The sequence below is a fragment of the Montipora foliosa genome, chromosome 5 (assembly GCF_036669935.1).
Source record: "Montipora foliosa isolate CH-2021 chromosome 5, ASM3666993v2, whole genome shotgun sequence".
Classification (NCBI taxonomy): Eukaryota; Metazoa; Cnidaria; class Anthozoa; order Scleractinia; family Acroporidae; genus Montipora; species Montipora foliosa.
In genome coordinates this window covers 266,381-278,880 of record NC_090873.1, presented here as the reverse complement: position 1 = coordinate 278,880, position 12,500 = coordinate 266,381, and the positions used below count along the sequence as shown (strand labels likewise).

At 40.9% G+C, this 12,500-nt stretch overlaps 1 protein-coding gene across 1 annotated transcript in view; it reads right to left on the bottom strand.

Moving 5' to 3' along the window:
* The window catches only part of LOC138003264 (peroxisomal acyl-coenzyme A oxidase 1-like), a 23,249-nt gene extending 13,910 nt beyond the window's left edge, over nucleotides 1-9,339 (bottom strand). Inside the window, exons 1-5 of the mRNA XM_068849219.1 lie at nucleotides 9,149-9,339; nucleotides 5,818-5,977; nucleotides 5,533-5,593; nucleotides 747-840; nucleotides 1-90 (exon numbers count right to left, since the gene is read on the bottom strand). The exon at nucleotides 1-90 is cut by the window's left edge and continues 18 nt beyond it. Of these exons, the coding sequence (XP_068705320.1) occupies nucleotides 1-90; nucleotides 747-840; nucleotides 5,533-5,593; nucleotides 5,818-5,977; nucleotides 9,149-9,278 (535 nt within the window). The 5' untranslated portion in view covers nucleotides 9,279-9,339. The remainder of the gene's footprint in view (nucleotides 91-746; nucleotides 841-5,532; nucleotides 5,594-5,817; nucleotides 5,978-9,148) is intronic.
* Between the last annotated feature and the right edge of the window lie 3,161 nt (nucleotides 9,340-12,500).

Below are 12,500 nucleotides of genomic sequence, written 5' to 3'. Positions count from 1 at the left end.
TGCATGCTGAAAGTGTCGGGGAGTGGATGACAAATTCTTGAGTTTCCTTGTCATAGGTTGCGGTGGTCTCCAACCCACGAACATTTGAACCTGGAAATAAACATTCAGGACTTAACGAAATACCTTTATGGAGAGAGTGACATAGACATACGTACACATGTATATGTACATGTACATTTGAACTGCAGAAAGAAGTATGTCATATATTTTTTAATGGCCATTAATCTTAATTAATTTAGCATGCATTTGATTTCAAGACCATATTCCAGAATAGGAATACATGGAATTAGAAGTTACAAATCACTTGTTTTTATGGAGATTCACATTGAAATTGTCAAACACCTACTAAGATGCTATTTTAAACCTATCTTTATCATCCTTGTTGTTTCAAAATGCCAGACATACCATTTTAAACCACCACTCCACGTATTCTTATTCCAGAATTGGGTCAATCAAATGCACCTGTAATGAACAGGTACAAATGTCAGACTGGATCAACTCAGATTGCTCACCTCGGATCGAAAAACGGTTTTGTAAGCCAAACTATTTGACGTTTGCCCCGATTCACCAAGGCTAGCTTAAAGATTGAGGCCTTATCATTTTTTTATGTCGATCTGAGGTGAGCAATCCAAGTTGATGCGATCCGACTTTTGTACCTGCTTTGCCCTTAATTGGCCAAATAGAGTGTATAATGAACAATAACTATTTATGGAGTTGCATTCCAGAAAAACTTGCTAAGAACTCACCATGGCCAAGTTCAGTTTGTGCATATGTTCCAATAATGTGAAGAGACTCAGCAAGAGGAAGCCATTTGGCTTTTTGCTCCTCTGTTCCCTGACTCTAAATAAATAAATAAATAATTATTGGAATTCCCATTATCTCTCAGATAGCATACTTTACATACACCATAAATGGCCAATTTCAACAGCCATATTTAAACAATAGAGTGTTTCTGTCAAGGAACTATCGGCTGACATCACACTGGTACCTAACTCCCACTCACCCAGCCACATGCTAGTGCACATCAAACAGTCCAAAACCAACCTCTTCAGACAGGACCACACAATCACCATAGCAAAGTGCTTGTCACCTATCTGTTCGGTGATGGCCATTGAGACTATCTCCTCCAAGCCCAGCCACCATCAAGCCACCCTCTGTTCGCCTTCGCTCAACCCAAACAAGAGGAACAATCCCAAAACAGAGCTCAGGACAATTCTTCAACATCGTGGTCTCCCTGCCAATAACTTCTACTCCCACAGTTTCCGTATTGGAGTGGCCACAACAGCCGCCAAAGCTGGCCCTCCACCCTGGCTCATCAAAGTTTTAGGACGCTAGAGCTCAGACTTTTATGAACGCGATATACTAAATGTACCATTTTAGAAGTACCTAGACTTTTAGCTAATACTAGTCCCTAACTTACATTAAGACAGCTAGTGCCTTCTTTAACTTTTGTTTCACTGTTTGGGAAGTCTCATAGGAGCTGAAGGTACGGCTCCCTCTGCTTCCAAGAGCCCAACTTTATTTGCCTTTTACTGTGGGGGGATTGTGTCCCCTGTCCCCCCATGCTCCACAATCCGTAGCAGGGAAGTGCAACCACTGGCTGCACTTGACCCCACAGTAAGGCTTAGCCCTTGAAGACAGGTCCGGAAAAATATCCACTCCAGGGTGTGGACCCCAGGTCCCACCTGATCTGTACTCCACCCAGGAGGGCCACCCCTCCTGGTTCCCCTTAGTTCCTAGTGACTGGGAGATATGGGCCTCACCCCTGGAGACTGATCAGGAGGGCTTCTCTCCTGGTCCCCCTTAACCCTTAGATTTAAGCGCTTCCCTGCCACCAGAATTTTGCCATTACTATTCGTGTGTTTTCTGTGTGGTACCTGGCAAGACCCCAAAACTACAAGATTACGTGTGAGGAATTTTTCGTTTGTCTTTGGAGACTGATTTTGGGGCACTTTTTCTGCCCAAATTAAGTTAGAGAGATTCGACTTTGATGTGTGATATTTCCTTCAATTCTTAACATATCAAAAATTCCTCACACAGTATTGGAGGGTATTCATCTGTGACTGAAATGCAAGAAAGTGCGGTTATTTTCACTATAAAGTGAAGGGGCAGGAGCTTCTATAGCAGACTCGGTCGTTTTGAGTTTGAACCTAAAAGGCAATTATATTAAATGCCAAAAAACTAAACTGTATTGAAATAATTCAATCTATTAGCTTTAATATGACATATAGTTTGACCCTATACAAAAAATAGCGGCGTGACAATTTCATTTTTCCCCGGACACCTCATTTTCCTTTACCAAGACCTTAAATATTTCTTTGCAAGCTGTGTGTAAACCATTACATATTACGCTTTCTTATCCTATAATGTCTCGCCCAGTCTTTCCATTGAACACCTCATGTTGTGCAAACTCATAAGGCCAGCAGTCTTACTCCATTTAGCAGCACCAAAATGACTGACAAACATTAGTAAGAATAAAGACTTTTTAGAATACGACAAAAATGATGCCAAAATGCAGGAAATGTCACTTGGGAGAAATTGCAACATTTCCTGGGAGGATACCCCCAGACCCCCCAGATGCCCTCACAGGCTTGCACCTTGGGCATTGAAAAATACTCCCTATTTTCCTTCAAAAAGGGTTGGAATGTTGGTGGTAAGAAAAATAATGCACAAACAGCACACACACACACACCATTAATATTTTATTCTGACAGGGTTCCCCCTAGTTTTCAGTGCAACAGGTATGGCACCTTTTCAAACCGGTAAAGCAATTGGTTAATGTTGAACGTTCTGCAAAGGATAAGGGATTTCTGAGCGTTTGCAGGCAGTAATAAGTGCTCTTACATGTACAAGTGGTAAATTTTACCGGTTACCGCCTGATAAGGACAACCCTGTCTGAAAGAAAGATGTAGTGCTGCTCTTTTAACCCATTGATGATTAGGTATGTACAACGATTTGATCATATTTCAACAACTAACTTTTCGGACTGAACAATCAAAGAGACTATTAGTATTTTACAAACAACAAGCAAGATGCAATTGGCTGTTTCTGTTTTAGTTTAACTCAATAACATTGAACTCTGTACCTTTGTTACTGATTGAGTTAACTGCTTGTTTGTGTGCTTCGCATCCGATCAACACATCTTTTCCCTCCTCCTTTTTCTGGAATCAATTAGATTTTCTGGCGACACTTGCAATTAACTTGCCATCCAGTCATATTTGTTGTGGCTTACTATACGTGCACATTTTGTCTGAGAAATTTATTCTGATGGTGAAGTGAGTCTTTTTGCCTTCCCCCATCCCATATGATCTACATGTAATTAATAGGGAGTTTAAGCAAATCACTACGGATGGTGCTACTACGGCTGCCGTGACTGAAAAGGTCTGGGGAGACTACGTCTCGGTGGTCTGCTAAATTTTAAGTTTAGCAAAGCAAAATACAAGGAAACATGGGCTAAAGGTGTTTAAAATCTCATTTATTTAGTTTCTTACCTTCAAATGGCTTCGCTGAAAGGACGATGGCCGTTGTTCGCCATGCTAGGACGAACAGATTATTTCTGAGCAAAAGCAAATGCTATACACCTTGTACAATAACAACAATTTGATGGATGAAATATACGATTTCAGAGACAAATATCTCAAAGAATATCGAGTGAAAAAGACACATGTATCTATACTCAAAGAAGCAAAATAGCATCGTATAGTATCCAGATATAAAACATCTTCACTAAATCCTCAAAGCAAACTTAACCGAAGAAAAACAACCGCGCGCTGAACTCACTTCGCCATTCCAACACCTTTGCCAAAACCTATCGTAAGTTCATAATACGGATTTACAAGCTTATGAGAGGCAACCTTGACACAATCCTTGACTTAAATTGACTTTAAAGGATATAGTATCCAACAGAATTCTTAAAATGCCGAGATGTCAGTTGAAAAGGGCCAGAGAAGCGAAATAAACCCGACGTAGTAGCCACTACGGCAAAACACCGCCACTCACGTAGTCAGATTTCACACTACGGCTGGATGCAACCGACGTACATGCGCAGTGTTTCATTTTGGGAGAAATTTACTTCCGGCAGCCGTATTAGCGCCAGCCGTAGCGATTTGCTTAAAGTCCCTAATAATGGTAATTGAACTGAGTGGAGTCCAATTTGGTCTGAAATCATACATGTGATTTCAAAATCGAACGAGCGCGCAGCGCAAGTTCGATTTGAAATCACAAGTATGATTTCAGACCAAAATTGCACAACACAAAGTTCAATTACCACTTTATTACAGCCATTAATAAACTCTTCCAATTGGAAGTGGTTTCATATACAGGTTCCAAGATAAACCCCTAGAAAATCGAGCTTGAACATTTCAGGCGCAGTTCACCGTCTCCTGAATAACTCTGCCCCCTACTTGAAAGCCAATTATGCTGAGCCAATCAGCATTCGGGTATGTGCTAAGGAAGCAGATCACATGTGAAGGCTGTCAATTGACACCCAGTCCTTTCATGTGTGAATGACATGATACGTCAATCAGTTTTCGCAAGAATAATAATAGGGCGGGAAACAAAGAAAAGCAATTTTAGCAGTTTTAAAATTGAATTTTTAGAATTTTTTTCGGGAAAAATTACTTCACAGCCCACCAATTTAAGAGGTGCAAAAACAAAAAATTTGAGTGAGAAACCCAAATTTACTTTTACCGAGACCTTAAGATAAGCAATTATAACTTGTTTTCAGAATTTCATGATAAAAATCGGGAGGGTTGGAATGTCTGCTGTCTTTCAATGCTTCAGTTTAGGGGAAAACGTAGCCGACTTCTCTGAATGAAGAAGCTGATGCTTTTCGCTGGCTGTTGATGCTTAGTATTGAAACGACTGGTACCCTGTATCCCGTAAGTTCCAGGAGTTTATATTTCCAGTTCATTTTGTGGTCCTTGTGCTTTGCACTTTCAAAGTGATCATAAATTAATGTGGAAAAGTTCTGGCCTTAATTAGCAAACTGAGCATGATATTTTTTTCAGTGGCAAACCTTTTTGCCAGAGGAGATCACGACTGAAAAGTAAAAACAGTCTCATGTAAAGGTAGGGAGTCAGGGTGGCTTCGTGGTTATCTATCGAGCCTCCCACCACTGCTAGCCGGGGTTCAACTCTGGGCCCGGCTTGCACGTGGGCTGAGTTTCAGTCGATCTCAACCTGACTCGAGGGTTTTTCTCCGGGGACCCTTCATCACAATCAACTTACAGCTAATTAACATCTAGCTGTGGTGCTGTGCTCCGACATCAACATGGACTGTATAGCGGCAGCCAGAGGCGCCCTTGTATGCTTTCAGCCCAATATCGTGAGCTGCACCCTTCGTAATTCAGTCCTCAAGACTGCAAGTAAAGGGTGATTAGCACTGCCAATTATTATTAATTCTATGACCATCATCCTTAGGATGGAAGGGGTTTACTACGTGTATACGTACACTGTATGAAGTTCTGTATAACTTAGACAATGTATGTACTAGGACATACGGTGGTGTAATTTGTACATGTACAGTGTCTACCTTAATTGTTGGAATAAACATTGACTTGCTTAAACCATATGCAGCAATTGTTCCTGAAGATCTGCAACAGGAACCAAAGGATAAAATAAACCAAAGAAATTGAACACAATAACTACTCATTAAGGAATGTCAGTTTTTATGCTTGGTTCAAAATTTTTCAAACTACAATTCAATTTTGATTTTCCCTTTGTTTCAGATTACATGTATGATGCTGATGAATATTAGACAAATACATATCAGAATAAAATAAATTAAATTAGCAAATGAAAATAGAAATATATGCACCTTTCCAAAATAGTAATCTCCTCTTCATTAGTGATGTTATACTTCTTTACAAGCTCCAACAGGTGCATACTTTTCTGACAACTTCTTTCATAGATGCGGCTACGGTCCAGTACGTAACTATCATCATTGTTTAAGACTGGGTCAGTTAACAGCAAGGATTCTGAAAAAAGAAAAAGCAGTTGTCACTCTGTTGGCTCCCAACCCTCTTAATAAACGAGGGCTTATACTGAATTTTTAGATAATTATTTGTCTTATCCTTTAAACATACATGTATCTACTGCATAAAACAATATCATACAGCATATGCTATGAAACTTATCCCCACCAGGATTTAAAAAAAATGAAATTTGATATATAGAATCTAATACATGTAGATCGTTTTTCACTGTCACGCAACAAAAAAAATCGAAACCTTTCAATGATGAAATACATGTAAGCCAAAAACTTGAAATGTTGCAGAAGAGAAATTCACAAATTCACCTCTCCAATTCCCAGGTCTGTGCGATACTTCATTTCTGAGTCATTTATCGAAGCGTTTCACGCAACTTTATGGAGTTTTGTATGGAGCCGCCATGTTGGTGCACCACTGATGCATACCAATACGGTTGCCGGAAATCAACACGAACATCTGGAATTCACTTAGAGATGAAAATGCTTACTTTTCGCTCATGAGCTAAAATACATGTGTATGAACACATCTCCTAATGTGCTTGAAATTCTCAGACTGCTGAGATTCTTAGGCATAGACAATTTTTTTAATCAAACAACTTTGTATCATGGTGTCACGCAAGGTGACAAATTAGAAATTCAAAATGCTGTATTTTCAAAACAAAAGACGTCATGGAACAGGAAACTTGAAAAAATATGTATTTCTACGTCATTTTCAACTTCCTATAGATAAAAATTTAAAACACCTAGCAATTTTAATTTTAGGATTTAATGACATCACTGTGAAAACCATCAATAGACAAAAATATGATACAAAGAAAGTTCTTAACTTTTGGAAGAAATCTATCAAACAGGAAAGTAAATATACTAATGTACACCTGTGAAACAGTATTTATATATTTGAAAAAAAAGTGCATTGTAGCACAGGTTTGTTCATTTTCCCTTTTGAGAATGCTTCATCCACAGAATTAGGAAACAGCATTTCCCATTCAATTTTGGTTTGAATTAAGGGACTATACAGTACAATAATTATTTATATGAACAACATAATATTACATTTCAACCACAGATGTAAATGGAAGGAGGCATTTGAGAGCAAGGGGCTGAAGGTGAATTTCAGGAAGACAAAAGTGGTAGTGAGTGGGGCAGTAGGTGAAGTGTCTGTGAGTAAGGTACATGTAGATCCATGTGGTATTTGTGGGAAGCAAGTAATGGCAAATTCAGTGTTGTGTGTGAAATGCGGAAAATGGATCCATGGCAGATGCGTGAAAGTAAAGAGGGTGAACCCGAGGTTGGGGAGAGCTTTCCTCTTTCTATCCCTTCGTTTTGTCATTTTTTTCCAGATCCCGCTCAGCTTTTTCTCCCATTTTATCCCATGACATGTCACTCACTTGAACTTGAACTCCAACCCACTGTAAACCTCTCAATTACTTGTTCTTGGTCTTGACCACTGAGCTAACGTATCAAGTTGCTAATTCCCACCTTGAAAATGATATTTACTTTGAATTCTGGCTGACTATTTACATAATAATGATACGTAATTATATACACGTGCCGCGCCAAGCACCTACAATCGAACTTACACTCGTAGGTTACCGTTCTGAGATCCCTGCTTTACTACTCTTGAAACAACCCATCCCTTTAATAATGCTAACCGTAACTCTAATTACGACTAAAGGCACTGTTTAGGCTTAAGGTTAGTCCTTGTGATAGATTTAGGTTTTCCAGTAGTGCTGTGAAATGTGACCTGCCTTCACCTTCATGCCCCGTGCGTGCGGCACACTTATAAGTTCACTGCATGGAAGACTGTACCACGCTTACAGTCTGATTGGTCCATCTTTCATGGGAAACTTTAATGCACAAGTTCATTGCAATTAAAATCGTTTCATGTTCCCTTCTTTTAAAGCAAACTTGTGTCTTTGTAATAATCAAGATGGCTACCGAAGTAAAGGCATCAGCAAAGGGAGATTTGAAAATTTGGAAATTGTCCCTGCTTTATAGCCTATCCTGAGCAGTGCATAGAGCCGTGCAAAGAAAACAATTTACTTTCGTCGTCCGTGTCCAAAACCCGCGTGGAAACGCAGTCAGTTGGCAAAGAAAAAGTGCATCAGGAGATGGATCTGTTTTGCGATGCTCAAGAAAAAACTGCAATGGATAAACTTCAATCCGCCAGAAAACATAATTTTCTGACAGTAAACTTCCTTGAAAAAATATTAGCCCTAGCTACCTGAGGCCAGAAAGTTTACAATATTGCCTTCAAGACAAGGGGAACATCATCTTCACAGTTAACCATCGCCTAAATTTTGTCGCCCAGACAAACGAGCCCACAGCAGGGCATTGGAAAGACATGATGGGGAGTGAAACGAAGTATGCCTCATACGGGAACATCCATAGATCTCTACCAAAGTTATTTATTTGAAAGGATCATTGAGCATATTGTCGATCTCTACAAAGAGCGATAAATCGCAAAAGCTCACTAAATGCACCGTTTGTGATCCTGAATACAGGAAAGGAAGAAAACATACACTCTACAGTGTCTTGGCGAATTCGCAAGCAGACAGAAAGAACAATTTCATGATAAAAAGTGCAGGTAGCCATTAATTTTTTTATGACAGTACTTTTATTTGGTCAGTTTGTTATGTTTGAGAATCTGAACCCTATTACAACTATTGCTGGAAACTCCACTTCTTTCACTTATTCTAAATTGAAAAAATGGGTAAAATTGTGGGAAAAGTGCCGAAATTGCAGGAAAAAATGTTGGATTTTCCCTTATTTCACTCAGAAGTTCGACCGGTTTTTTTAAAGTCCATATGGACTTAAAAACAAAAAACCTGTTAGAAGAAAGAACAAAGCTCAACAGCCCCAAAGGACGTCTATTGTTATTGCTATTGTTTTCTTGAAACAAAGGAGCGTCTGCATAATGAAGTAGGGACCTGTGCGCAAATCTTGCCCGGGTAACTGAATTACATTTACATTCACATTTATAAGCCAGACAGATGTATCTCGTTCACGCCTGAATTTTTCAGTATTTCCATTCGTTTACTGCTAATGTGACGATCATGCAATGATCTTAAATCTAAAGATAATTCTGGCTTGGAGGCTACTGGTGTACCATAACTATATTAAAGCTTATAGGCCTCAGGATGTGTGAGTTTCAACTTACCAAGGTATCTTTTCCTCTCTGTTTTCTCCCGCCCTCCATAAATCAAGTATGTCAACTCCGTAGGGTTAAAAGAAGCTTTCTCTCGTTCCCTGGCTAAATCAGGGTTCACGTTTGCAGCACTCGTGGCCATGTTGACGCTTCAAGAAGATCAGAAGACCGTCCTTGATTTTTGCCTCGTCACGCACTGCGAGGAGAGGCACAATTTAAGGTAACTACTTGGTGTAGGCACTCATATAGTGGTCCGGTGTAGTCACTCATATAGTGGTCCCAGGCGGCGTACTTAACTATGTTTAATCATCCCTAGCAGTACCTAAGCATCCCCAGCCGTACTTAAGCATCCTTAAGCGTACTTAAGCATCCCTCTTCATCCCTAGTCGTACTTGAGCATCCTTAATCATCCCTAGCCGTACCTAGGCATCCCTAACCGTACTTAAGCATCCTTTATCATCCCTAGCCGTACTTAAGAATCCGTAAGCGTACTTCAGCATCCTTCTTCATCCCTAACCGTACTTAAGCATCCTTTATCATCCCTAGCCGTACTTTAGCATCCTTTATCATCCCTAGCCGTACTTACGCATCCGTAAGCTTACTTAAGCATCCTTCTTCATCCCTAACCGTACTTAAGCATCCTTTATCATCCCTAGCCGTACTTAAGCATCCCTAACCGTACTTAAGCATCCTTAATCATCCCTAGCCGTACTTAAGCATCCCTAAGCGTACTTAAGCATACCTCCTCATCCCTAGCCGTACTTGAGCATCCTTAATCATCCCTAGCCGTACTTAAGCATCCCTAAGCGTACTTAAGCATCCTTCTTCATCCCTAACCGTACTTAAGAATCCTTTATCATCCCTAGCCGTACTTAAGCATCCTTTATCATCCCTAGCCGTACTTACGCATCCGTAAGCGTACTTAAGCATCCTTCTTCATCCCTAACCGTACTTAAGCATCCTTTATCATCCCTAGCCGTACCTAAGCATCCGTAACCGTACTTAAGCATCCTTTATCATGCCTAGCCGTACTTAAGCATCCGTAACCGTACTTAAGCATCCTTAATCATCCCTAGTTGTGCTTAAGCGTCCCTAACCGTACTTAAGCATCCTTAATCATCCCTAGCCGTACTTAAGCATACCTAAGCGTACTTAAGCATCCTTCTTCATCCTGAGCCGTACTTAAGCATCCTTTATCATCCCTAGCCGTACTTAAGCATACCTAAACGTACTTAAGCATCCTTCTTCATCCCTAACAGTACTTAAGAATCCTTTATCATCCCTAGCCGTACTTAAGCATCCTTTATCATCCCTACCCGTACTTACGCATCCGTAAGCGTACTTAAGCATCCTTCTTCATCCCTAACCGTACTTAAGCATCCTTTATCATCCCTAGCCGTACTTAAGCATCCCTAACCGTACTTAAGCATCCTTAATCATCCCTAGCCGTACTTAAGCATCCCTAAGCGTACTTAAGCATACCTCCTCGTCCCTAGCCGTACTTGAGCATCCTTAATCATCCCTAGCCGTACCTAGGCATCCCTAACCATACTTAAGCATCCTTACTCATCCCTAGCCGTACTTAAGCATCCCTAAGCGTACTTAAGCATCCTTCTTCATCCCTAACTGTACTTAAGAATCCTTTATCATCCCTAGCCGTACTTAAGCATCCTTTATCATCCCTAGCCGTACTTACGCATCCGTAAGCGTACTTAAGCATCCTTCTTCATCCCTAACCGTACTTAAGCATCCTTTATCATCCCTAGCCGTACCTAAGCATCCGTAACCGTACTTAAGCATCCTTTATCATGCCTAGCCGTACTTAAGCATCCGTAACCGTACTTAAGCATCCTTAATCATCCCTAGTTGTGCTTAAGCATCCCTAACCGTACTTAAGCATCCTTAATCATCCCTTGCCGTACTTAAGCATCCCTAACCGTACTTAAGCATACTTAATCATCCCTAGCCGTACTTAAGCATACCTAAGCGTACTTAAGCATCCTTCTTCATCCCTACCAGTACTTGAGCATCCTTGATCATCCCTAGCCGTACCTAAGCATCCCTAACTGTACTTAAGCATCCTTTATCATCCCTAGTCGTACCTAAGCATCCGTAACCGTACTTAAGCATCCTTTATCATGCCTAGTTGTGCTTAAGCATCCCTAACCGTACTTAAGCATCCTTAATCATCCCTTGCCCTACTTAAGCATCCCTAACCGTACTTAAGCATCCTTAATCATCCCTTGCCGTACTTAAGCATCCCTAACCGTACTTAAGCATCCTTAATCATCCCTAGCCGTACTTAAGCATCCCTAAACGTACTTAAGCATCCTTCTTCATCCCTAGCCGTACTTGAGCATCCTTAATCATCCCTAGCCGTACCTAGGCATCCCTAGCCGTACTTAAGCATCCGTAAGGGTACTTCAGCATCCTTCTTCATCCCTAACCGTACTTAACCATCGTTTATCATCCCTAGCCGTACCTAAGCATCGCCAGCCGTACTTAAGCATCCTTAAGCGTACTTAAGCATCCCTCTTCATCCCTAGTCGTACTTGAGCATCCTTAATCATCCCTAGCCGTACCTAGGCATCCCTAACCGTACTTAAGCATCCTTTATCATCCCTAGCCGTACTTAAGCATCCGTAAGCGTACTTCAGCATCCTTCTTCATCCCTAACCGTACTTAAGCATCCTTTATCATCCCTAGCCGTACTTTAGCATCCTTTATCATCCCTAGCCGTACTTACGCATCCGTAAGCTTACTTAAGCATCCTTCTTCATCCCTAACCGTACTTAAGCATCCTTTATCATCCCTAGCCGTACTTAAGCATCCCTAACCGTACTTAAGCATCCTTAATCATCCCTAGCCGTACTTAAGCATCCCTAACCGTACTTAAGCATCCTTAATCATCCCTAGCCGTACTTAAGCATCCCTAAGCGTACTTAAGCATCCTTCTTCATCCCTAGCCGTACTTGAGCATCCTTAATCATCCCTAGCCGTACCTAGGCATCCCTAGCCGTACTTAAGCATCCGTAAGCGTACTTCAGCATCCTTCTTCATCCCTAACCGTACTTAAGCATCCTTTATCATCGCTAGCCGTACTTAAGCATACCTAAGCGTACTTAAGCATCCTTCTTCATCCTTAGCCGTACTTGAGCATCCTTAATCATCCCTAGCCGTACCTAAGCATCCCTAACCGTACTTAAGCATCCTTTATCATCCCTAGCCGTACTTAAGGATCCCTAAGCGTACTTAAGCATCTTTCTTCATCCCTAGCCGTACTTGAGCATCTTTAATCATCCCTACGCATGCCTACACGTACCTAAGCATCCATTTTTATCCTTAGGCCTACTTAAGCGTCCTT